General features: G+C 51.9%; 1 protein-coding gene across 1 annotated transcript; it reads left to right on the forward strand.

Annotated features, from left to right (window-relative positions):
• The first annotated feature begins 477 nt into the window (after window positions 1-477).
• Window positions 478-25,096, forward strand: LOC144946696 (uncharacterized). Its single transcript, XM_078875792.1, has 10 exons — window positions 478-1,498; window positions 2,972-3,057; window positions 4,929-5,038; window positions 6,526-6,750; window positions 9,371-10,061; window positions 12,616-12,745; window positions 13,178-13,392; window positions 21,395-21,529; window positions 22,442-22,758; window positions 23,446-25,096. The coding sequence occupies exons 1-10, from the start codon at window positions 489-491 to the stop codon at window positions 24,718-24,720; spliced, it is 4,194 nt and encodes a 1,397-aa protein (XP_078731918.1). The 5' UTR covers window positions 478-488; the 3' UTR covers window positions 24,721-25,096.
• The last annotated feature ends 1,608 nt before the right edge of the window (window positions 25,097-26,704 follow it).

Here is a 26,704-nt window from a genome sequence, read left to right on the forward strand (position 1 = left end):
GACGAGATGACTCTAGCCGCCACGCATATAAAGGATTTATAGTGAAAAACTTTGTTTTTACGGGTTAATTTTTTTTTATTATTCTTTGAACCTATCTCCGTGACTTTACCGAAATACCCAAAGAAGAATAATAATAAGTCATAATTTTGATTCTATTTTGATTTAAAGCTTTCTTGACTGCAGGGATTCATATTATTGGTTCTTTCAGTAAAGTCACGTAGAAGGGAAATAATCAAATAAAAATATAATAAAATATATTTTTATTATATTAAATAATTGTTTTTTTTATTATTTCCTTTTTACGTGACTTTATTATATAAAATAAAAATATTATAAATAATATTTGTATTATTTAAAAAATTTCCTTCTACGTGACTTTGCCGAAAGAACCAAAAATACAATTTTGATTGTTTCGGAATCGAAGGAGAGTCGATCCACGTGCAGTGCACAAGTTGCGAATTGCGGAATCGCCTGTGCGCAGCTGCGTGATGGCGCCGTGCAGGGCGAGGACGCGGGCAGCAGCGGCGGCGGCGGCGCGGGACCAAGAAGGACCCGCGGGGGTCGCGGGGCAGCGGGGTGGGAAGCCGCCGGGGCAGCTGGATAGGAAGCGGGGGCAGCTGGGAGTGCAGGGGAAGCCGAGAGCGCGGCACGAGTCCGGGCGTTTGAGGCCAGAGGAGAAGGGGCAGCGGGGGCAGCCGAAGCATTTGGAGCAGCAGGCGCAACGGGAGAGGAGGGTGCGACAGGGGAAGCGGGGAGGGCAGCAGGAGGAGCCAGGGCATTTGGAACAGGAGCAGGGGAAGCGGCGAGTTCGGGGGCAGCAGGATGAGCCAGAGACTTTGGAACAGGGTCAAGGGAGAAAGGGGGAGCGGGGGCAGCAGGAAGGGCAGGAGGAGCCAGGTCAGTTGAAGCAGGAGCAGCAGGAAGTGCAAGGGGAGCAAGGCGGGCAGTCGAGAGCGCAAGATAAACGAGGCCAGCGAGGGAAGCAGAGCGAGCAGGAGGAGGAGCGGGGAGGGCAGGAGGAGCGGGCAGGGCAGGGGCAGCAGCAGGAGCAGCATCAGGGAGGGCGGCATCAGGAGCGGGGAGGGCAGCAGGAAGAGCGGGTAGGGCAGGAGGAGCGGGGAGGGCACGGGCAGCAGCAGGAGCCAGGTCATATGGAGCAGAAGGGGGAGCAGGGGCAGCAGGAGCTGGGAGGGCAGGGGCAGCAGGAGCAGCATGAGAAGCGAGAGGAGCAGCAGCAGCAGGAAGGGCAAGCAGGGAAGGGTGGTGGTGCTGGTGGTGGTGCTGGTGGTGGTGCTGGTGGTGGTGCTGCTGGTGGTGCTGGTGGTGCTGCTGGTGGTGCTGCTGGTGGTGGTGATGGTGGTGGTGGTCGCGTTGTTGGCACCCTGAGCTCGCGGCGCCGCACCGAGGACCGCAGCGTGGGCTGCGATCTGGCGGCCGAGGCGCGGGAGGGCAGCGCGGCGGGCAGCGCGGGCAGCGGCCTCCATTCCCGTGGCCTCACGTGAGGCTCGGCACCGGTCCCAGAGACCCCAACACCACCAGGGGGGGAGATGCTGCTGCTGTGTGCAATCCCATCGAGTAATGTTCAGCATCGATATGTTTGGCAACTACCAGATGCGCTTTGTTTTCTTCTCTGAGAGGAGGAAACCCACGCAGAGACTCCAAAGAGAAAGGCGGCCGGGTTCTAGAATCGAACCCAGCTCCTCATCCTTACTCTTAGGCTTTTTTTGGTAAAGTCACGTAGGTTGAAAACATTGTTCGAGGCACGAGAGTTTACTACTCACGGTGCCGCACTGTTCTTGGAACACGTTTTCCGGTACAGTGTCTATGGGATGCACTGTACTGCCCTGGTTCTATTCGCAATCGGCTTGCCCCGAGTTCCAGACCAACCCCCGGTGCAATGTTAATGCTGTCATCAGGCAAGTCTCCTGATTAAGCTAGTTGTAATTACTGGCGAAACGTCGGACTCGGATTGTAAATGTGGTGGTTTTGCTCTCCCAACACACCGGTGTTGCTGATCTAGTAACGAATTGGCACGTTCTGTTTACATGACAAACCTTACTAATTGGCTGTGTCGGGTGGTGGCGGGTTTAACGACACATTTATTTACGCGATCTAACCCAAATACACCTGTATTATGGCTATTTGTCGCGAAAGCCGACGTGTCAAATTGCTATCAACGTGTGTATCCATTTACGCTTTCATTGCGCATATATATTAAGTGTATAAATTATTTCAATTGCGAGTTTTAAATCCCTGGGGCTGAACGTACACGTCCCGTGCAGCAGTCTCCATCAGGGGTGATCGTGGCGTTCATGACCTACACAGTGCACTGTCATGTTAAAGAGCACAGGCACTTGATGTACCGCATCAATTGGCCGGCTCATTGCACCCACGTGTTCAACACACTGACCAGTAAACCATTAACAGCTTCACCGTTTCAAACGTCCAATGCCATCTTCGTATTTGGTATTTTTAGTGCAGCTCTTTCGTAGGACCTATCATTTTTAAAAAATGTTTGCTATTCAATTTAAAACTATGAAACTATTTTTGTTTACCAAGTAAGGCCCCAAGTGAGCCATATAGCTCTTTCCCAGAAGCGAAGTGACCACATGATTGCTCAGCGAAGTGGCTTATCACGTGGAAATGTATCGCAGCCAAATACTCTAAACGCACGTTGATGATAAATGTGGAGGGAAAACCGGAGGACCCAGTGAAAAATCGACGCGATCATGGGGAGAATATGCAAATTCCATTTTTTGCGCAAGTGTGCTGAACATAAGCGACGGGAAAAACAACACACTTTTTTTCAAAGTAGGTAATATCGTGCATGTGACGTTCATGTGGCTGTGTTGCATGTGTGTTTGCACCTCCAATTAGCACGGTTGGCTACGTATAGTGTGAAAGAAGTTCTACATACAAACATACATGTGAATGTGTTGTTCATCCTTGTGCCTCCCCGTGTGTGTTGTAGGCAGGGAAACGCTGGCAAAGTGTGCGTCACTGACAACTGCTTTGCCACTGAGATGCTGGCCACTCTTAACCAACAGCGGCTGCAAGGTACGAGGTCACACGAGTTGAACGCGATGCTCGATGGAAGCCCTCGGGGTGTCAGCAGCTGGGCATTGCTGCTCATTCAATCCTCGGTTCTGCACCGACACTGCCTCCATCTCCTAATTTTGTGCACCAGGCACAGAGAGCAGTGCTCATGTGGCCGACGAAACTCCCGTGTGACCATTCGCGTTAGGACCACTTTTCACACCAACTGGATCCCCTACGGCAGCGCTTCTCAACCGCTCTCATTCCCCAGAAAAACTCTTGAGCTCGTTTGAGCCTCACAGCACACCGAACACTCACCTGGCGCCTGGGTGGGAACGCATTGAAGCCGATTGATAATTCACAATCAATTATCGAGAACAAGGAAATTGAGTGGCGCTGCCAATATTCGTGCTGAGGTTTTGTCCAACTGCTTGGGTGTATTTGTGTCTGTGTGAGTCAGTGTCTCTGTGTGTGTCTCTGTTTCTGTGTATGAGTATTCAGGTCTGTGTGAGTCTCAGTGTCTCTATTTGTGCTAATGTGTCTCCTGGTTTCTGTGTATCTGCTTCATGTCCCGTGACCTGTCGGCAAGCCTTCGACACTTCACTTGGCCTCGGAGTGCATCTGGCCTTGGCACAGGCACCGTGGTGATGTCACTGCGACTTAGTGGCGAATGGCGGCTGTTGTTATTGTCCTCCATGTACTACTCACAGCCATCACCACTCACGACTATCTTAACTGCTCCTGGGCCTCCCCTAGATCGACTCGGCCTCAAATGAATACCTGGTGCTATGTGTAAACGTCGCCACAGTGGAGACGAAGGCAGGGGGGGTATGGTGCTGGCCACCGACCCCCTTGTGTACCGTGACAGCCTTCATAGTTGCTCACTCGCAGTACTTGCCCCAAAAGACTGTTCAGGCTACACGGGGGGTGCTTTTCCTTTGTCCTCCATGTCTGTGTGTCTGCCATACCGCACCGTGACCAATGGAGAGGGGGGGACTGAGGGTTTGGGGGCTTTGAGGTACTTTCCTCTGCTATAATTCCGAGAAAACTGCGGCACACCTGGTGTGAAGCATTTCCCTGTGGTCGGCGGGAGAGCGCTGGGTGCAGCTTCCCACAGTTGCCCCGTGTGTAGGATACGGTTCTAACTCAATTGATCTGCCTTTTTATAATTACAATTTACCAGTTTCAAAGGCCGCCAAAACACCCAAGTGAACAGCAACAAACGGCACGATTGAAGGTGTTCATGGTAGTGTTGACGACGATGATGCAGCAATAGCCTTAGATATGATAAAATTCCATGATCGTCATTAAATTGCATCGCGATTTGTGTGTGTGCTTGTGCTGGTATGTGTTTGTGCTTGTCTATGGTGTTGTGTGTATATGTGAGTGCGTGTCTTTCGTGTTGGTGTGAAAGTGGGCACAGGTGTTACATCTGCCAGTCATCTCGGTTAATCAACCCGGAACACCTGGGTCTGTCCCATAACCTATCAGCAGTGAGCCTTCCACACTTCAAGTGATAACCTCAAAGTGCATCTAGCCTGGCACATGCTGTGGTGACATTACTGCCACTTTGTGTCTAGTGGTGGCTGTTGTTGTTTACGCCTGTGTTTACGCATGTGTGCTGACGGTGTGTGCGTGTTTAGGGTTTATGGGTAGTGGTAGTGTCGTGGTCATCGCACTGCGCTACTAATCTGGCGGCCTGAGTTCAGTTCTCCTTCATGACCAATAACAGTAGCCAAATCAGCCTTAAACAACAAGCTGGTGCAGTGTGTAAACACATCAGCCTTGGGAAATGAAAGGCAGCTGTGCCGTGTGTTTGCTCGCATCACTTGCCTCAAGAAGTCTGTTAAAGGCTATACGGGGGAACGTTGTCTCTGCTGTGGTGTGTGCAGGCGAGCACTGTGACGTGACGGTGCTGGTTGGCGGGCGCCTCTTCTCGGCTCACAAGTGCGTGCTGTCCGCCACCTCGGGCTACTTTGCCTCGCTGTTTGGCTCACGCGAGGTACATTCCTCCTCCTCCGAGAATGGCTCCCATCTTGACGTTTCACAAATGTTTCCTGCATCGGTGCTAAACGTTTTGACAGTCTTGTCCCTCGGTTCTGAGACCGAATGAATGGAGTCGGGTCACCCTTTTCGGCGTGATCGCGAAGGGCGTCGATGGAGGAGGTGACGCGGGAAGAGGTTACTCGCACTGTGTAAGGCGCAGGGTAAAGTTGAGTGGCGTGGCTGATTTTAAGGAGGTGTCGTGGAGGCAGTGGCGTAGTAATGACATTATCAGCTCGGGGGGTGGGGCCCCAATATTTGATTTGTCTCGCACGGTCGCACCGAGGCTGTTATATGTTGCGGCTGCTCTTGGCCAATCGCATCATTACGCTCATGGTCTCAAACATTTAACGCTGTAGGGGGGCGCTCCGTCTTCGCAAAATGCAGCCACTTCAGCTCCTGAGTGCCTTTGCAATATTACGTAACTGCTCTACTTATTAAAAAAGGGGAAAAACCTATTCTCATATTTTGGTACTGGCAAAGGATGTCCCATTATGAAAGCATTTTCGCAAAAATAATTTAAACAGCTTTTTAATTCAGTTTGTTGTCTTTTTACACTTCGTGAAAACATATCTCATGGTGGCTGTCAAGGGGGCCCCAACTCGTAGCTTTGGCCACCAGGATGGGCCAAGGCACCCTCGGCCCCCACACTCGTTACAATAGTGATTTATTTTCTCGTGATTCGCAACCCCTGTGAGAAAATCTTGTGGGTGGTACGTCAAAATCAGTTCTGGTGATGTCGAGGCAGTTGGAAGCCGAATGTTGGTTCGAATTTAGATTTTCGACTGTTTTATGAGGACTGGTGTGTTTTGCTGCACCCGTGTACCGCCAATACGTCCATTTGTCTATTGTTTGAATGCCTTCAGGGAGGAGGGAAATATGACAGCCACACACACGTGTAGTGTTCGTGCATCACAGAGCCCATAGCGCATGGTGGGCAAGGTGGGAGGATTTGTAAATTAAAACGCAAAAATCTGATCTGTTGTTGTTGTGATAATCACATGATCCTGTCAGAATGCGCATTGCTTGTCCAGAAACATACCTTTTTTAATGTATTTTTAGCAAAACTGTTTAGTGTTGCAGGGACACATACAGTTTAGTTTACTCAGTGTTGCAGCCTTTGTCAAATGAAGCAAAATGAATAATCGAGTAGTTTAGAGCAACGTTAGTGCTGTAAAATTCTACCATTTAACTTGAGTTTTGTCTCATTCACACTGTTTAACTACTGCACTGCAGGTCACAACAATTATCGATGCTTCTTCCCTTGCACTCTATATCCCACGGTCTCTTTTCCCAAGTTACTTGTCTTAACCCTCATCACAACTTTGAGAGTGCTGTTTATCGCTGCCCATTTGGGCCTGTGCTCAGCAATTGTGTAAAAAGAATCCCGGGCTTCACCCGCGCTTCACTCGTGCTTCACGCATACGTCGTCTCGCTCTTCTGCAGGTGGCGGTGATGGACCCATGGCAGGGTGGATTGAGGGGGAGGAGCGCACCACTTGGCCGGGACACCGTGGAGGCTTTGGAGGCCTGGGCCTTTGAGCTCATCCTGACGTTTTTCTACACGGCGCAGCTGCTCGTGACCGACAAGGATGAGATGGAGGGCCTGGAGCACGCAGCCCAGGTCCTGCAGGTGCCGGCCCTGCTGCGGCACATCGAGGCCATCCGTCAGGTGAGGTCCTGCCAGCGTACTCCATCAGCAGCGTGGCGCAGTGGTCACACTTGTTCCTTACAGCAAGAAGTCCCGAGGTTTGATTCCTGACTCGAGCGCTTTTATGCGTGGAGTTTGTATTATCGCCCCATGCTCTGCATGGATTTTCTCCAGGTTATTTGCTTTCCTACCCATAGATAAAAAAATAACGTGCAATGTAACTGGTATTGGCCAAGAATCCCAATGCAAAAAATGTACCTGCACGTTGCTCAATTGGTGTCATACACAGAACAGCATCATCGCACCCTCCTGAAAAAACTTGGCAGAACCCTCCTCAAAATCGTTGAGATTCAGTGAGGCCTTTCAAGGATGATTTGTGAAGCTTCCAGAGGGCTTCGTCCATTTATCATTTTGAGAGGAAGCAGAGGTCTGACCTGTAGTCCATATTCCACCTTGCCGAGTGGAAAGTGGCACTCATTTGGGGTGGATATCACTCATTAATGCCCTGTCTGTGAGTTAAACTAAACTATTTTTATTTTATCAGGTAAGGCCCACTGAGCTATATCGCTCTCTTTCAGAAGCAACCTGGCCCCAAACGTTAGCTCAACGAACTGGCTTATGGGAAATTGTATAGCAGGCAAATACTTGAAACGCGTGTTTCTCAAATCGGCATCCAGGTCATGTCTGGTGTTTGTGCCAATCTCACGCTCCACTTGGTTGATGTAAGCGATGAGGTCGTAGCCGTCGATGTGGTCCGGTACCTTGCGGCTTCTTCCTGGGTTTTCGGCACGAGGGGCGCCACGGTGGCGAGATGTGGGTTCGATCCCGACCCTGACACCTGTATATTTAGATGTAGGTTCGATCCCGACCCTGACACCTGTATATGTAGATGTAGGTTCGATCCCGACCCTGACACCTGTATATTTGGGAGTTCGCATGTTCTCTCCGTGGTTGCGTGAATTTTTTCTGGGTCCTCCGGTTTTCCCCTCCACATTTGTAAACATGCGTTTAGAGTATTTGCCTGCTATATATTTCCACGTGATGAGCCACTTCATTGAGCTGTCATTTTTGGCCAGGTCGTTTCTGAAAAAAAGCTCAGTCGGCCTTATCTGGTAACATAAAAATAAATTTCGATTTGAAGCTTTCGTGACTGCAGGGATTCATCTTCTTGGTTCTTTCGGTAATGTCACGTAGAAGGGAAGTAATAAAATAATAAAAATAAAACATAATAAAATAAAATAATTCTCACGACGTTTCGGCTACAACGCAAGCAGCCGTCTTCAGGTGAAGAATGAGACACTACCAAGCTAGGAGCTTATATATAAGCTGGGTTGGAGGTGGAAGAGCGCCTTAACAAAAAGAATGTGCATATGAAGAGGAATTTAGCATATTCATGGGAAATGCGTAGGAGGTGGGTGGGGGGGTTTCATAGTCATATTATGCCCATGCATTATGCAGGATCAACAGCACCAAGGGGGGGTGCAGGGAGTAGCATTAACATTCCTTTCCTTTGTTAATGCTACTCCCTGCACCCCCCCTTGGTGCTGTTGATCCTGCATAATGCATGGGCATAATATGACTATGAAACCCCCCACCCACCTCCTACGCATTTCCCATGAATATGCTAAATTCCTCTTCATATGCACATTCTTTTTGTTAAGGCGCTCTTCCACCTCCAACCCAGCTTATATATAAGTTCCTAGCTTGGTAGTGTCTCATTCTTCACCTGAAGACGGCTGCTTGCGTTGTAGCTGAAACGTCGTGAGAATTATTTTATTTTATTATGTTTTATTATTTTATTACTTCCCTTCTACGTGACATTACCGAAAGAACCAAGAAGATGAACATAAAAATAGTTTAGAGTTTGTTGGACAGCGACGACACTTGTCTTTGGTCGTCTTCGCCCTTTGCGAGAGACGAATCTTCCACGGGTGTTCGGTAGATGTAGAGGACTGGCCCCTACGTCTCTTTGAATTGGGCCATGAGGACTGTTGTGTACATTGTTAACCATACCAGGAGATTGATGTTTTTACATCAGGAGACCTCTTGATGACATTTCTTTGTGTTGATGAGCAGCACATCAATGCAATAAGCTAGTGTGCCGTATGTTACTTAAGTACAAGGTAAAGGTGCGGCCCTGCAATTTCTTGCTCATGCCACTGCTGGTGGAGAGGCCTCCACGAAAGGGAACCCGAGGGTATTTGGCCTACTCTTCCATGTTGACCAGACGTGTTGGAAGAGGTGGGCGTACACGCACTTTGTCCCACCGCACGCGACCCTGCCAGTCGACTCACTGCGGTGAACTCATCCACACTACCGGGTTGGCAGAGGCGGAGGTGGGACTTAAGAAACCTGCCCCATTTCAAGTGTCGTCCTGGAAGATGGAATTGTTTGGATGTATGTTGAACGTCTTCGTACTGTACGTAGCCAACTGCTAATCGGAGGTGCGGAGGAACAACAACAAAAATAAACACAAAAAGCAGTTCTGAGTAAATGAGTTTTCAAAATTGAAACGGCGGCCTCTATATCGCCAAGTCCAATGTGCTAACCATTATACCACTGTGGTAGCTCCCATTATTTTAAATACCTGTGAAATACTTGTTGTCCATAAATCTACACGTATTATGTGTTGCCTGCACAGGCTCTCGTGGAGATGGAGCAGAATATGGCTGCCGCGCAGAGCGAGCATCTCGACGAATCCAAGTTTGCCAGCTGCCACGATACGAACGCAGACCCCGAAGCATCAACCTCGGCCACGAACACGGAGCGGCACTTGGATGACCATGACGCTGACGTAGAAAATAGTCATGGCGCAAATGACGGTGATGATGTCCCAGCAGTGGTGGATTCTGGCCAACCGGAGAAAAGCAAAGTCCAGGATGAGCCAACCACTACTGACTTACATCCCAGCGGGAAACACGATGTTGATGGTGGTGAAGGTAGCCACAGTGTCGGTGAGAGCGGTGCCGGTGCGGCGCAAGTCCAGTGCTCCGATGAGGACAAGTGGACACAAAAACAGTCGTCCAGTCGTCTCAACGAAATCATCCAGAAGCTGGCAGGGCAAACGACGGCCACAGTCGTGGTTAAGGCTGCCAAGCGATCCAAGGCCAAACCTGTCCGGAAAGCCAAGGAGAAGGTGGCTAATGCCGCCACCAGCACCACCACCACCACCAAAACTGAGGAGGCTGGCGACGGCGTTGACTCTGAGAAAGCAGAGGGCACGGTAACCAGGAAGAGATGGCAGAAAAGCGATGGGCTACACTGCGCCGAGTGTTTGCTGACGTTCGAGACCCCAGCCGACCACCGCGCTCACCGCAAGACTCACTACAAGAGTAAGTGACTCGCTTTGGGTGTGCGTCCCCCCATCACGTTGCCGAACGACACACCGCAAATTAGTCACGTGGTGTTGGTGATGCTGTTGCTGCATTGGCAGGGGTACACAAGCACAATTAGCAAAAAAAAACTCGACACATACGGAAATAACACTGATTTTATGTGCTATGAAGAAGAATCTAAACATCGCCTGTTTTTTTATTATATATTTTCCTTTTAAGGCCAGCAGTGTTATTTAGGAGTGTGAGATTTTTTCCGACAAATGTGTGGCCGCTGTGCAATTTACAGACACTCATCTATCCGGTGAGACTGCGTGGGATGGGCCAATCGCAATAACATGTTGTGTACAAATAGTCAGGCACGTGAGGATCAGTGGTGCAGTATAATCGCTCACAGAAATATAAATCGCAAGTGATCGTCCAGTCGGGATACATGCATGCGAAATGGCCTGCGCCATGTTCAGTGCACAACTCAATCACTCTCCTCTCAGAATAAGAGATATGAGCTGGAAAATGTTTCACCACCGTTGAACAGGTTAAGGGGTGGAATCGCCATGGACCCATCTTGTTTCGGACAACAATATGACATTTAAAACCCGTCTCCCTTTTTGCGTGCGAAACAACAACGTTAGCTAAGGTCTTTAAGCCAACTAACGGTTTTGCATGGCTGGACACAAAGGAATCGCTTCCTGGTGACGCAACATTATTACCTGGCTGGGGGTCTCATTTGATGGATCCCAAAGATTTGTTGGGTTGGACCATAATACGCATACTTCATGAAAACACATGCACACGCAAACACGCACACTAGAGCACGACCGATGCCAGATCTTTGGCGCCGATACCGATTTTGGAGAGTCCTAGTCCAGCGATTGCCCATATAGCGAGCGATATTTTATTGAAAAAATTGCAAAATTGAAACTTGTATTTTATTAAACTTTCAAGATTTGAGAACATTTAACTTAAATTATACTATGAACGAGCAAGCAAATTAAAAAAATATACAGTTTCAGTTTCATTTATTAGGATTTACCCTGTGAGCCATTCAGCTCTTGATTTGGGTTCAACCGCAACAAACAATTAAAATTACAAGATACACCTAAAGTTCTTTGTACACAAATCTGAACATCACATACGTAAACAATAGACTCCTACAGAAAAAGCACAACCCGTCCATGCTGCTTACACACCAATAACTTTTTTACGGATTCATCATAAATTGTCGAAATACTTGCAAATTGAACTTAAGCTATTTTGGCAGTCAGGCAGTGCTCAGACATCAGAGTTCAGGTCTCTCGTCCTGCCACTCAAGCAGTGACAGATTGTAGCGAAAAAAACACAGCAGCTCTTGCATACTCACCATCGAGAGGGGCTCCTTTATTAGAGCGCCCTCTACCGGATCCTTTAGCAATTAGCAATACCAACTGCCAAACGTACATTTACAGGAAGAAGAATCTATTTGATTTGGTTCATGATAAATACAAAATTGGGGCACATTGGTGACATAAATGCCGATACTGATATAAATGACGATACCGATATCGGTGGCATAAATGCCGATAGCATTGTTCTTAAAAAATCCGGTCGGGCTCTTAACGCACACCGACGACACATTCATAGGAGCCGGGTATAAATTCCAACCTCCAAGCAAACGGAGTTTAAACACTGAATCGGCCAAACGAAAGCAACTCATTGCAGACCCCAAGGTTAGCAGGGGAAACGTCCCGAGCCACTCTCCAGAGATGCCTTGTTTCTTGTTTTTTTTGGTTGCCTGCCCTGATCACGATGAACGTCTGGGAAATTTCCGCAGATTAATTCGGTTTGGCCACATGTTTAGTGCATCCCAAGTTATATATTTGTGTCTGGATTTTTGAGGTGTACATGTTGCATTAAGGAGCTGTTGACGGTCCATGTGCTAGATTACTGTTTGTGAATCGTGGGATTGCACGTGCAATATTTGTCGCCGAGCATGAGCTTGTTATGTGCCGCATGGCATATGTTACCACAAGTATTGTTGCACAATTAATGTTACTAGAAGTCGCGTTGATGTCATAACTAACATGCAAAACTTCGCATTTTTCAAATTTCCACCATTATAGCGCAAATTTATCATGAAGGCGCTATGCTTCACAGACCGTCTGCAGTAAGGGGTTATGTGTTGCTGTGTGTAATTCCAATTTAATAATTTGCAGGTATTTTTGTTCAAATTGGACCATGGCATCTGGGACGCTATGGCCTACTCTTTTCAAAGAGACATGACAGGATCTTTAACGGCCAATGTGAAGCAGACTGCGTGTATTTGTCTGGTTAATACACCTTCAGAGTTAATTGGGGCTGCCTGCCGGATTCCAGCCTTTGCAACAAGCAGCGAAAGCGCTGCCGATGGGCCATGTCACCGACGTACAATTAACAGTTGACGTTTGTGTGTGTATATATTTATTTGGATTGTATATGCAGCCTCACGTTTTTGACAATGTTGATGATTAAACTTGACATCGCAAATGTTGAACCTGTGACAGGTGGGAAACGATTAATCTGTTTCCCATGTTGGCAGGAGCAAAGAAGGAGATGAAATTCGAATGCACCACATGTGGAAAGACGATGACCACCAGGCACAGTTTCAAGGAGCATCAGCGACTGCACACCGGAGAAAAGCCGTACAAGTGCAGCCAGTGCGACGCCAGGTATGGGCGTGCGTGCTGTGCGCCCCATGCGGCCTGTTCGCCATGTGACCGGCGGGAAGCGTTTGCACGGGGAGCGTAGCTGCCAGAATGTGCCAGTGTGGGGAGGACACATCGAGCAGAGAGCGCTGCGATCGGTGGGAACCGGGCTCGGTGGGCCAGGTCTGGTTCTGGGCCGTTCCGGGATTGGCAATGTGGCCCGGGCAGGCCGCCCAGGCTTTAGGCTGCCAGGAGTATTGTTACAACTGTGGGTTAGGGCGTGCATCAGTTTTGACATCTTATCCGAAAAATAAATTTCAAGAGCGCGTAAAGATGAACGGGAAGCGAGTGGTTTTAAAACTACGGCGAACTTGACCGAAAAAACTGTGGCAATTTCCGAGGATTGTGAACTCCCGACGGTGTCTCTCTGCCACTGGTCGATCCGACCGCCCGCAGTTTCACGATCCAGACGAACCTGAGGACGCACATGCGCAAGCACAGCGGCGAGAAGCCGTTTGTCTGCGAGTCGTGCGGCCAGTGCTTCCGCAACCGCTCCACGCTCACCGTGCACCGGCGGCGGCACACGCAGGAGCGCCCCTACGCCTGCACGGTGTGCGGCGCGCGCTTCCGGCAAAGCGACTCCTGCAAGACGCACATGCGTATCCACACTGGTGAGCGACAGTGGCGGCGATGGTGATGGTGGCGGTCATGACCGCCAGAGGGGATGCCCGGGTGCAGTGCTTTGTGCGGTGTGGGGGGGCGATGCCTGAAGGTGTTAATGTTTTTACTAGATTTTTTTAAAGATATCTTGGTACAGATGAAAACAGATGGGGATTAGTCCACCTGCTGTATTGCCTTCTGGCAAGCCAGGATATGGCACCTCGACGCCCACAGGAAGGCAGTTTCGCATTTGTGTGACTCGCCAACCCTGCGCGGTGCCGGATTGGAGACGTGCATAGCCACCACCGGTCCATGTTGGGATGTCTCTTCCCATGCCTTCATTATTAATAATATTAATAATTTGGTACAGCTGATATTCACACCATTATTATAGCACACGGCTATCGTCAGGAAGGCACCGCTTTGTTTCACGGACACAATCTGCAATAGTTTTACGGTAAGGGGCGATGTTGCTGCTGCGTGTCATCACAATTTAGTAATCTGCAGGTAATAACAAAAAAAAACCAGGGCGGCCTTACGGCTCCTGCACCCACGGTGTTAACCAGGGTGGCCTTACGGTGCCTGTATCCGCGGTGTTAACCAGGGCGGCCTGCCGGATTGGAACCGCGATCCTCTACCGCAGGAACACACCTCGAACGTGCGCTAACGGTTGGGATGGGTTTTTATCTTTAAATATATGTAGGGGTGTTAGAGAGAGAGCCCGTTATGCATGGCAGCCTATGGTAAACAAACACAGTAGGCGGGGCTACATGTGTGCACGAGCAGGTGCCCTCTGCGACGTCCGCGCCAGACACCCTGGGGGGTCGATTCGGTCATTATGATCCCCCGGGGCCCCACCCCTCAGGGAGGGGTTGGGTATAAAAGGGGAATGTATCGAAGGGCTCGGGAGTGTTGTGTTAGCTAAGAAGAGAAGACGGAAGACGTCCTAGATAGAGCCCTGGTCTCCCCCTGGCACGCCGTCCTTATCAGGACCGCGCAGGCTCGAGCCAGTGGCGTGGTACCAGAGCCAGAGCCAGTGCTGGTCTGGACTCTGGGTACCGGGCCCGACTGACCAGTGTCGGGCCAAGATAGCCTCCCCTAGCCCATTAGAGGAGGACTCAGAGGCAGGCTAGGGTTAGCCTAGAGGTGTGTCCTCAGATAGACGGGTGAGGGGGCCGATACCCCCTCAGTGTGTATGTCACAACGTGTGGTGTTAAATAAACAAGTGTGCCTCCAACTCCGGTGTGAACGAGTCATAAGCGTTACTACATCTGGCGTCAGAAGTGAAACAAAGTACGAACATGGATACACGCCGGACGACTCGAGTCGGAGTACCAGGGGCGGAGGACACCGCTGCAGTTGGAGAGCCCGAGACGGCTGAAGATGCCATCGAGCAGCCGGGGCTGGGTGCATCCACGCCACAGCAGCTGGAGGAAGGGGAGCCATCGACGGAGGGGCTGAGACAGGCGCACGCGAAGCTGGCCGAGCTGCTGTACGCCGCAGCCGCCATGCTCGATAACATCACGCGGCTGGGGGCTGCGGGACCGCCACGAGGCGACAGCAGCCAACGACCACAGCGCCTTCCCGCCATTTCAACGGAGCAACATTTTGAATCTCCCGCCATCGCCGCAGCTGCTGTTGAGGGCGTGGCCGCTCTAAGCATCGCGTCCAACGGCGGGAGTACAGTACCTGCCGCGTCACCACGGGTGCGACCGGCGATGCCATCGCTGCTTCGGGCCGACGCTGAGTCGAGTGAGGGAGACGAGGGAGCGCGATCGTCCTCTGCAGCCGCTGCCTTACATCAGCGACTGCCGCCGCTCAAAGAATTTGTGGGCGAGGAGGGCGACTGGGGCGGCTTCCAGCGGCGCTTCCTCGCTCACCAGGAGATGGCACAGTGGACAGACGCCGAGGCTCTCCGAGCACTGCCAGCACTCCTCGACAGCGACGCCCTCGCCACACTAACATCGGCAGCGAAGGAGAGGCGTTCCACGCTGCGGAAGGCGATGCAAGTGCTGTCCGCTGTGTATGGGCCACCATCGGACTGTCGTCAACTCTTTTACGATCGCCAGCGGGGGGCGAAGGAGTCGCCCCTGGCGTACCGTACGAGCCTCCTGGCGCTGGCGAAGGAAGCCTTTCCACGAATGGACGACGAAGGGATCGACGCCATGGTGACAGAGAAGATACTTTTGCTGGCGGACGACTTAGACATCGTCATTGTCGCACAGGACGATGCAGAAATGTGCTCCCTCCAAGCGGCCCGTCTCCTCCACGCAAACCTGTCCTCTCAACGACGGAAGGCCAGCAAGGCGGCGAGCGGGCGCGCCGTCGCTGCGGCCACCCTCCCGGCGGAAGAGGTTTGCGCCGTCAACCATCGACGGCAGCACGGAGCGGGAGCGCGGGAGGACCGGGCCGGTTCGAGCCATCTACAACGTCCATCGTCGCCACCAGTGCTTCCACGCTGCTACAACTGCGGCATCCGGGGCCACGTCGCCTCGGGGTGCCGCTCTCCTCGGCAGCGCGGGACGACGCCTCAACGGGACGCTGGCCCTCGTCACAAGCTCCACCATCATAATCCGGCGAGTCGCGGCACCCCTCACGTTTGGCCCACGCACACGCCCGTCGCACACTCAAACACCGCAGCGAAGGGGGGGCCAATATCGCGTACCATGGCACCAACACGCACCGCTCTGGGTACTCACATTGAACCCAGCCAGTGGTCCGTGTTGGCCCATCGGGTTGTAGCCGCGTCGTCGGGGTCGTCGGCCGTTGTGGGTCACATCGATGGGGTGGAGGTGCGCATCCTGGTCGATACAGGAGCATCGGCGACCATTATTTCGGAGTTGATTTATAACATTCTCCCTGTCCAGAGCCGTCCTTTGATGCCTGTTAATGTGCCATTCTTTGCTGCTAACGGGGGTTCACTTGGCATCATCGGACAGATTCGAGCCCAAATTTGTGTCGGGGATATTAAATTATCTGGGCCGATTTTTGTTTCCTCCTCGCTGGCGGTTCCGTGCCTGCTGGGGACGGATTTCCTGGCCAAAATGCCGATTAGGATATTAATCGACCAGGGATGCATTGAGCTCCCATCGGGCCGACGCATGGCGTTTCTGCCATCCCCCGCTACGAGCCGGACGGCGTTCGCGACGGTGCCGGCGTTCGTAGATAGAACGGTGCGCGTTCCTCCGGGGGCGCAAATGTTAATTCCTTTGAAACTTCGGCGGCCCTTCGCTAAGGGCATTGGGGCTCAAGGGGTTCTGCTGGGACCGTCTAGGGCCGGGGTCAGTGGACCTAATTTACTCCCGGCCCAGACCATAGTGAGAGGGGAAGGAGAACCCTTCATCGCGGTCCTCAATGTGGGCTCGCAGACGGTGGTGGTCCCACAGGGGACCGTGCTTGCTCACGCAACGCCGGTGCCCTGTGAGGAACCCGTCGCGAGTCATGTCGGCGCTGTCCCTGCACCGCGACCACATTCGGACAGCGATGAAGGGTGGCTCGAGGCGCTTTGCGCGGGATCGACGGACCTGTCAAATTTAGAGCGCCAACGTCTTAAGACACTACTGAGGGAATTTTCCGACGTTTTCAGTCGGGATAAATACGATTTGGGCTGCACTCATCTGCTGCGTCACCATATTGATACGGGTGACAGCGCGCCAATACGCCAGAATCCTTTTCGGTTGAGTCCCGCCGAAAAGGACCATGTCAAATCGGCTGTTGATGACATGCTAGCCGCCGACATCATTTCTCCCTCCAACAGCCCTTGGGGAGCGCCGATCGTCCTGGTTAAGAAGCAGGACGGTTCGTTGCGGTTTTGCGTTGACTTTCGGCGCCTTAATAAAATTACGGTTGCCGACGCATACCCGCTCCCACGGATGGACGAATCGCTTGACGCCTTGGCGGGAGCGCGATTCTTCTCCACATTGGACTTACTTTCGGGATTCTGGCAGCTTCCTCTGGACGATGATTCAAAGCCTAAAACTGCTTTCCGAACTCCGCACGGCCTGTTTCAATTCAACCGGTTGCCGATGGGCTTACACTCAGCGCCGGCAACTTTCCAGCGGCTGATGGAATTGGTTTTGGCTGGATTGCAATGGGAGTCGTGCCTGATTTATTTGGATGACGTCATTGTCTTTGGCAAAACTTTTGAGGAACATCTCCAGAGGTTGCGGGCAGTTTTCCTAAAGATGCGGGCTGCTAATTTGAAATTTAAGCCCCAAAAATGCCATTTGTTACGCGAGTCGGTGCGTTATTTGGGGCACATCGTGGGGCGCTCAGGTATTTCTACCGATCCCGCCAAAACGCAGTGTGTTAGCTCCTGGCCGACTCCCACCTCAGTGGGAGAGGTTAGGAGTTTCATTGGGTTTGCGTCGTATTATAGACGCTTCGTCGCTAATTTTGCGACTATCGCCAAACCCCTACATGCTTTAACATCTAAAGGGGTTCGGTTCTGCTGGGGTCAGGAGGAGGAAGCTGCTTTTTGCTCCCTTCGGGATGCTTTGGTAAACGCTCCCCCCCTGATTTACCCTGATTTTTCAAAACCGTTCTTGCTCGACACCGATGCGAGCAACACGGGTATTGGGGGCGTGCTCTCCCAGGTGGTTGACGGCGTGGAACGTGTGGTTGCGTACGGCAGTCGGGTGTTGTCTCCAGCGGAGCAACGATATTGTGTCACCCGTAGGGAACTGTTGGCAATTGTCCATTTCGTCCAACAGTATCGCCCATATCTGTACGGTCGGCATTTCACCGTCCGCACAGATCATGCGGCACTGCAGTACGCCCTGAGGGTTCAACAGCCATCGGGACAATTGTCCCGATGGTTGGAGGTCCTCCAGGATTACGATTTCCAAACCACATACCGTAAGGGCGTTCGCCACACCAACGCGGACGCTCTGTCACGCTTGCCAACCGCCTCCGAGTGTGCATGCCTCCTGGGGTCTGGACGTTGCAGGCCTCCAGGGGACACATCGGTACCTGTCTTGGCGGTGCGGGGGGGGGGAAAAGAGGTGGTTCCGACGCATGGGAAATGTGCCAAGGTCTGCTGATGCATTGGGACGGGAAGTCACGTCGACATCGGCTGGTGGTCCCTACTGGGTTGCGGGGTAGGGTGGTATGGGCCGCTCATGAGCGCCTCCTACACCTGGGGACCCAAAAGACTCTCGCCTTGTTGCAACTTGATTTTTATTGGCCTGGCATGACGAGGGATGTTGGGGATTTGTTGGGATCATGCCCTCAATGTGCACAACGCAAACCGCCGGCACGGGAGTCTAACCCGCCTTTGCAATCGATCAAGGTGTCCAGGATAAACGAGCTGGTCGCTCTGGACATTTTGGGACCATTCCCCGCCACCCCCAGGGGGAATAGATATTTGTTGACTGGTGTCGAGTATTTTACACGCTGGCCTATGGCCTGGCCTCTGGCCAACCAGTCGGCAGCAGCCATCGTGGAGGCCTTTGTTCAGGGTTATGTCCTGGACAAGGGTGCTCCGGAGAGGTTGCTGACCGACCAGGGCAGGAATTTTTCCGGTAAACTACTCCGACAAGTCTGCGATCTCCTGGGCACAAAGAAAATTCGGACCTCCCCATATCACCCACAAACTGACGGGATGGTCGAACGTTTGCATCGCACCATCTCGTCCATGTTATCACAACAAGTTTCGGACTCGCAAACGGATTGGGACCTACAAATTCAGGGGGTCTTGGCGGCGTACCGGATGGCACCCCATGCAGCTACGGGGTTTTCTCCCTTTTACCTCATGTACGGCCGAGAACCAGACCCGCCTGTTCGTGCCCAGTTGCGGATCCCCGTGCCGCAGGGAAAAACTAATCTGGCTGACCATGTTAAATTTAATCTGGACAAATTGACCGAGGCACGGGATGCTGCAATGCAAAACTCTGACCTCCGTCAGAAGGCGAATGAGCGCCTCAGATTGAGTCGAGCGCACATACTGCAGTGGAAGCCGGGGGACAAGGCATGGTTGCACTGCCCCCAGGTGCCACTGGCGACCTCCTCTAAACTGGTGCGGCCGTGGCGGGGCCCTGTGGAAGTGGTGGAGGTGTTACGTCCGCAGTGCGTGCGCATAAAGTGGGGGAAGCGGAGATGGTTCGTGCACCCCTCTAGGTTAAAACCCTTCGCGGCGGTACACAATCCCACTTCACACGCACGTGGCCAAACGTGTGGGGGGTCGGCCGACTCGCTGGGTCCGTCTCCGTCGCTCTCACCTAATGCCTTGCCGGCTGTGCCACCTTCAGGAGCATCAGGAGTGACGGGCTCACGCCCGATCACCCCGCCTGCGGATGCCAAGGGTCACGCGGAGTCGGATGAATGCTCACCCCAAGACGGACATTCGCCACCTGATGGTCCGCCACGCGGGGTTACCCCGTGTGAGGGGCCCGCTGCAAGGACGCGCGCTAAAATGCGCAAACTGTTGTGAGGCCGGCAAAATGTGTACATAGCTGTTGTGTTTATTGGGTGTTGTGTGGGTGGTGTGTTCCTCGCTCCTCGGATGTACATATGTTGGGTTCACCGTGTGTTGTGTGTGCGTGGTGGGTTCCCTGCTGATTGTATATAGGCTGTTTTTTTTACGGAATTCGTATTTATTCGGGGGGGGTGCGACGGGTTGTTTCTCACCTTGCTGTTGCGTTCTTGTTCTGGTTCCTGTTATTGTTCAAAAATAGTGAGGCACACGCGCGGTCAGGGGGTGAAGGCACCTTTATTGTCAAATTTTTGTATGTTGGCAGCTGGGACGGCTGCATGCTATGCGGGGGGGAGTGATGTAGGGGTGTTAGAGAGAGAGCCCGTTATGCATGGCAGCCTATGGTAAACAAACACAGTAGGCGGGGCTACATGTGTGCACGAGCAGGTGCCCTCTGCGACGTCCGCGCCAGACACCCTGGGGGGTCGATTCGGTCATTATGATCCCCCGGGGCCCCACCCCTCAGGGAGGGGTTGGGTATAAAAGGGGAATGTATCGAAGGGCTCGGGAGTGTTGTGTTAGCTAAGAAGAGAAGACGGAAGACGTCCTAGATAGAGCCCTGGTCTCCCCCTGGCACGCCGTCCTTATCAGGACCGCGCAGGCTCGAGCCAGTGGCGTGGTACCAGAGCCAGAGCCAGTGCTGGTCTGGACTCTGGGTACCGGGCCCGACTGACCAGTGTCGGGCCAAGATAGCCTCCCCTAGCCCATTAGAGGAGGACTCAGAGGCAGGCTAGGGTTAGCCTAGAGGTGTGTCCTCAGATAGACGGGTGAGGGGGCCGATACCCCCTCAGTGTGTATGTCACAACGTGTGGTGTTAAATAAACAAGTGTGCCTCCAACTCCGGTGTGAACGAGTCATAAGCGTTACTACATATATTTGGTGTCTTGAGTACTCGAGGTTTTACACGTTTTACGCAACGTAATCCTGGATTTGATTATTATTTTCAAAGTATCATGATGATTACTTTAAAACTATTTTGATTACGATTCTTAAAATAATGTAATTGAGTGTATTTATTTATTTTAGAAATAACAGTGCTCGACTGCTACGCTGAGAGAGTGGGCAATGCAGTAGTTTACACGGTGCACCATGAACCCAGTGACCTGAGTTCGATTTCCGGCCGCAGCTAACATCATTGGTGAAGTGATATCTGAAACGGTCCTGGGCAGCCCCGGTTCATCATCCAGCACTGATCAATTTTGTGAAGTATGGTCAAACAACCCCCCCCCCCCCCGGTGACTAATACGATCTGATGCAGCCTTCAACAGTAGCTTGCGAATAGGGTTGTAATTATTTTTTCAGCTGTTCTGATTATAAACTGAAACAAAGGAGCAACCGTATGGGATTATTGGTAATCTGCTCTGGTCATCTGAATACAGTGGGGATGCCTTGGAATGCATTGCTTCCCAAGACTTGCGTGCTTTTTTTTATTTAAAAGAAAAAATGTTTCTTGAGGCATTACACTGGCCATGCCCAACACCCCTCCTGCAAGTTGGGGCTCCCCCCCCCCTCCATCTCTGACGGCAGTCCTCTCTCGGCAGGAGAGAAGCCGTTTGAGTGCAACGTCTGCGGGAAGACATTCGCGAACCGCGGAAATCTACCGAGCCACATGCGCCTGCACACGGGGGAGCGCTTGTTCCAGTGCGAATACTGCGGGAAGAAGTTCACCCTCAAGGGTAAGGCGTGGGGCTCCTCGTCCGCAAGTTGCCTGCCCGCGCGCGCGCAGCAGATCCGACGGGGGGTGGTGGCTTAGGTCCAGTGAATTGTTCTGGAATCCTATAGTTTTGCGATGAACTAGGACCCTTATCTAAAAGACCAGGTTCTTGTCTATACCATCTGACAATTCGCCAGCATTGGTTCAAGCAAGCCTCCCTGCTGATGAAGCACTCTATATCAAAACTGGTCCAAAGTTTTCTTGTTAATGCTGCTGCAATTACGTGCTCCCAGAAGGGCTTTATGGCTGATGGGATGTTTAAAAAAAAATGTAATACTTATAATGTAAATGGGACAAATATGGGACGGAGACTTATTGTAACTATTTTGTGATCCTATAGGTGTCACTCCCCTTGTTTTTAAACTCATCCCTTAGGCTAACCGCAGAGAAAACACCACGAGGGGGGCATGTTCAGGCGATGCCAGCGAGCGTGTGGACAGTATGTATGTATGATGTGTTTGTATGTATACTTGTTGAACTTCTTTCACACCATACGTAGCCAACCATGCTAATCAGTCGCCTAGGGGGAAGGACAACAAACTAAACACAAAAATAATTTCGAAGAAAATTAGTTTTCACTCTCGATTTAAAGGTACATAGTTCCAATGGCTTCCTAATATGGGAAAGAAGCGTTCCAGACGGCTGCCAAACCGCATATATAAGCGTGCGATGCAGCGACTGTCTTTTAACCTGTGGACATGCCACACTGAGTTTAATTTAGGTGGGCGTTTAAAGCGTGTTTTGTTTGCAGAGGGTTCTGCTTTCTATAATTTCACAAGCTCACAGTTTCACGACGCATCCGGAAGAGAAACCGCGGCGACCACACGGCTGGCGCTCCTAACGATCACGACGCTCCCTTGCACCTCGTCCGCAGGCACCATGCAGAAGCACGTCAACTCCATTCACAATCCACAAAACGTCGTCAAGCCAAGCAGCAGCTCCTTGGGGCGCCGCCTGGTCAAGGTGGAGACGGTGCAGGAGGAGTACTGCGGCGTCACCACCAGCACGCTGGCGGGCGGCTGCTTCGAATGCAGCGCGTGCACGCTGCAGTTTTCGCGCCAGACGGAGTTCGTGGTGCACATGGCCGGTCACAACGGCCTCGAGGTGCTGCCCTGCACCGTGTGCAAGAAACTGTGCGTGGGACAGGAGGCACTGGAACGCCACACGAAGGCGCACAAGCACGTGTGCGAGGTGGGCGACGGCGAGGGGTGTGCACGATGACGCGGGTGACGTCTTGGGGAGCTTTAGTGCGGTGGTTAGCACACCGTGCTATGAACCCGGCGACCCGGGTTCGATTCAAACTCACAGTCGACACTGGTGATGATTATCCGAACTGGTCCTGGGCATCGCCTAGGTTGACTTGGCCTCAAATTAGTACCTGCTGCAGTGTGTAAACATTGCCACTAGGGAGACAAAGGTGGCCGGGCGTGGTGCTGGCCACCCACCCCCTCTTGTGCTGTGCTGGCCTTCGTAGGTGTTCGCTAACAGCGCTTGCTCCTACAGTCTCTTAAGGCTTTGCGGGGGATCCGTTGTATGTTACGTCTTGGTCTAGAGTGAGGTCTAGGGTTGAAAATGGAGGAGCAGGCTCACTTCTGTCTTGGCCTTTGGAGTGACTTTATAGCTGGGGCTCTTGTCAAAGCATTCTTATTATTTTTGTGCTTGTCTGTTCAGGAAGGCCTCACCGAGTTTCATGTCTGAAGTAGATTTACAGACTTGGCATCAGTGACAGTGGCAGCGGCACAAGAAAATAATATTTACTCCAGCACTGTAAAGTCCCGACTGACCGCAAGACATCTGTATGCGGGGTGCTTGGAGTTGTGTATTAGTAGTCTGAGTCGTTCTCTCCGCCCTTCCCCCTGCCCGTCCTCTCCTCGCTAGATCTGCGGAAAGAACTTCACGTCGTCAAACAACTTGACCCAGCACATGAACCTGCACCTGGACGTGCGGCCCTACAAGTGCCAGTACTGCGATGTGGCTTTCCACCGCAACAACTCGCTGTGGTCGCACATCAAGGCGCGTCACAATTACGGCTTGCCGGCCTACCAGTGCACGCATTGCAACAAGCGCTTCGCCACTCCGTCGCAGCTCACCCACCACCTGCGCTACCACACGGGGGAGCGCTTCCACGCGTGCGAGCTTTGCGGCCGCATGTTCGTCAACCGCAGCGGCCTGCAGCGGCACACGTGCGGCAAGCCGGTGGCCGCGCGCCGGAAGAGGGGGCCGCTCGAAGAGGGGGAGGAGGACCAGGTCCTGGCGGAGAACGGAGAGGGAGCCCCGGTGCCGAACCCACGGCCGAAACGGCAACAGAGAAGGCGTTCGAAAGCTTTGCTGGTCCAGGAGATTGCCCAGCTGGAAGAGGAGCAGCAGCAGCAGCGGATTGTCCAGGAGCTTGTAGCTCATCAGGTTGACCATCCGCACATAGTTCAGTTGCAGCACATAGACCAGCGGCAGCAGGTTGCGGAGCAGCATGTAGTTCAGGGACAGCAAATAGTCAATACCGAGATTTACCAACAGCACGTAGCTCAGCAGCAGCAGCTTGTTGAGCAGCAGGTTGCCGAGCAGCTACTCAGCGAACAGGAGCAGCAAATCCACCAACAGCAGCAGATGGCACAGCAGGAATACGGCGATCAGGAGCATCACATTTACGAGGAGCACATTGATCAGGAGCATCAGTTTGAAGGACAGGAGATGGCCGAGCGGCAGCAGCAGCATATTACGCAGCACTATATCGTGCAGGAGCAGGTCGCCCACGTGCAGGTGCAGCAGGAGCAGCTGAGCGAGCAGCAGGAGCAGCTGAGCGAGCAGCACGTGCTGCTGCAGCCGGGGCTGGACGTGCGGCCGCTGCGTCAGCAGACTGTGCTCATCCTGCGCACGTCGCGATTCCCCATGGATGACGCGGCGCAGCGCGTGCAGGCCGCCGCCATGGCTATGGCAGCTGGGAACATGGTGGCCATCGAGGCGATGGGGGAGGAGGGGGAAGCGGCACAGGAGGCCGTGGAGATCGAGGCTGCCATGCAGCAGGTGGTCGCCGTGGAGACGGAGGGGACCTTGCAGCAGGTGGTCGCCGTGGAGACGGAGACCACCATGCAGCAGGTGGTCGCCGTGGAGGTGGAGATCGATGGTTCGGAGGGGGCGACGCGCAGCGACTGCTGATGAGAGCCGAGCACAGGAGAGGCGGGAGGATCGCCGGGTGCTCGCACAAAGCTTGGCACGTTTCACCCGTGGGTTTTCACGTTTCGGGGATGGGTGGCCTTTTTATATTGAATATGGTGGGTAACTTAAAAATGTTTCTGCTTTGTGCTCGACTTGGCGGATGTAACATTTCATAAGACACGCTGATATTTGAGACTGTTGACAAACCAGAAGGTTGATCAAACATGCTAAAGTGAATGTAACATTAACTGTCGGATAGGAGGGTACGCATGGGGTTGAGAGAGTTAAGGGCGTGAGGATGAGTGGGCGAAGAGAGGGTGTCGGGCCAGGCCACGGTACCGTAGACTCCTATCTAATAAAGTGTGCAGTTAATTTATCCACCACGCGTGTTCACTGCCCGTGCGATTGAATCACGGATGCTGCCCCAACCACACCGAAGTCTTTTGTAACAGGATGCGTATCGGAAATAACACTCATTTGTGGAATTTGATATTAACTTACTTGTGAGCATGGCAAGCAGTTGGGTTTCCGCACGCTTTTCCTTTACTGCTCGTCAAGAGAGGCTACTTTTGAGGTCGCTTGGCTTTTGCACGATTGGGATCACCGGATTTGTGCAAAGAGCGGAGATCTCATCCCTGCATGCGAGCACGAGACACCAACAGCGGCCCCCACTGCCGTCTCTCCAGGCGCCTTCAAATGAACGCTGCCTGGCTCTCACCACGTGGTGGAACGGAAGCTGGGGGATAATGTTCCTCGCCATAGCAATGTGGAATTTCCACCACCCTCTGGGGACTGCCAACAGAATGGTTAATAAGGAAGGTGGCACATTTGTTCTGATTTTTTTGTCAGAGGCGTTGTCAACACTGGTGGCTGTGGTTTAATGCGGAATTCGATGAGCTGTCGTACGGGGAATGGGAGCACTGGCCATGCTGCCAGTACTTTGAGCAAGGTTGCTGGATGATTCTAGATTTGAAGCTTTCGTGACTGCAATGATTCATATTCTTAGGTTTTTTCGGTAAAGTCACGTAGGTAAAACATCAAAATTAATGAAAATAAAATAAAACAAAAATCACACCATGCTGGATGATACCAATAGCGCCACAAAGTTGATGTTCCTTTCTAACTTAAAGGGGGGTGTATATAGCCAGATTGAACAGTCCCGAGACTTGACTTTTTCAACTGCGAAAAGTTTCCCACGTAGGGGGCGATGATTGTGCTGTGTAATATTCCAATTGAGTCATTTGCGGGTAATTTTTTTCCTCATTTGGCAAATTTGGACCATGACGCGCCGGCACGCAATGCGTATTTTTTTTATTACACCCACAGTATTAACCAGGGTGGTCGCTGCAATCGAACCGTAGAGTCTCTGCAACAAGTGGACGCGTTACTGCTGGGGCCACAAACGCCCCAAATCACTGCAGTGATTCGATGGGGCTTGCTGCTGGAGTTAGAGCCACCAGACGTCAAAACTATTTAAAATATAAATATTTAAAACCAGTGCTATGGGGGTATTTTTTTAACGAAAAAATGTGGTTCTTTAACTAGATAGCCGAATGTAGAATAACACTGTAACAAAAACATTTTTTTTGTTCCTGAGTAGGAAGTGTTATTTTCCAATTTCTTATGCCTCAAAGGTACATGGCTATTATTCCCCACAAACTTTGCTTTTGTGACCAGGACAGTGATATTTAGAAATTTACCTAATTTCAATGAGAAAACGTGGTGTGCATTTTTGTCATTCCTTCACATAACGTCCTGGTCACAAAAGCAAAGTTTGTGGGGAATAATAGCCATGTACCTTAGAGGCATAAGAAATTAGAAAATAACACTACCCAGGAACAAAAATCGTGTTTACAGTGTATAATTAAACAAGGCCCCTTCGCGCTGTGGGTCGTGGGGGGTTTCCTGGTCATACTTCACCACACTGGGCAGTACGGGTCAATGTGGCGGGGGGGGGGGGACTCAGGACTGGTGCAGATATTAA

This window comes from Lampetra fluviatilis, chromosome 42 (assembly GCF_964198595.1).
Source record: "Lampetra fluviatilis chromosome 42, kcLamFluv1.1, whole genome shotgun sequence".
In the NCBI taxonomy this organism is placed as follows: domain Eukaryota; kingdom Metazoa; phylum Chordata; class Hyperoartia; order Petromyzontiformes; family Petromyzontidae; genus Lampetra; species Lampetra fluviatilis.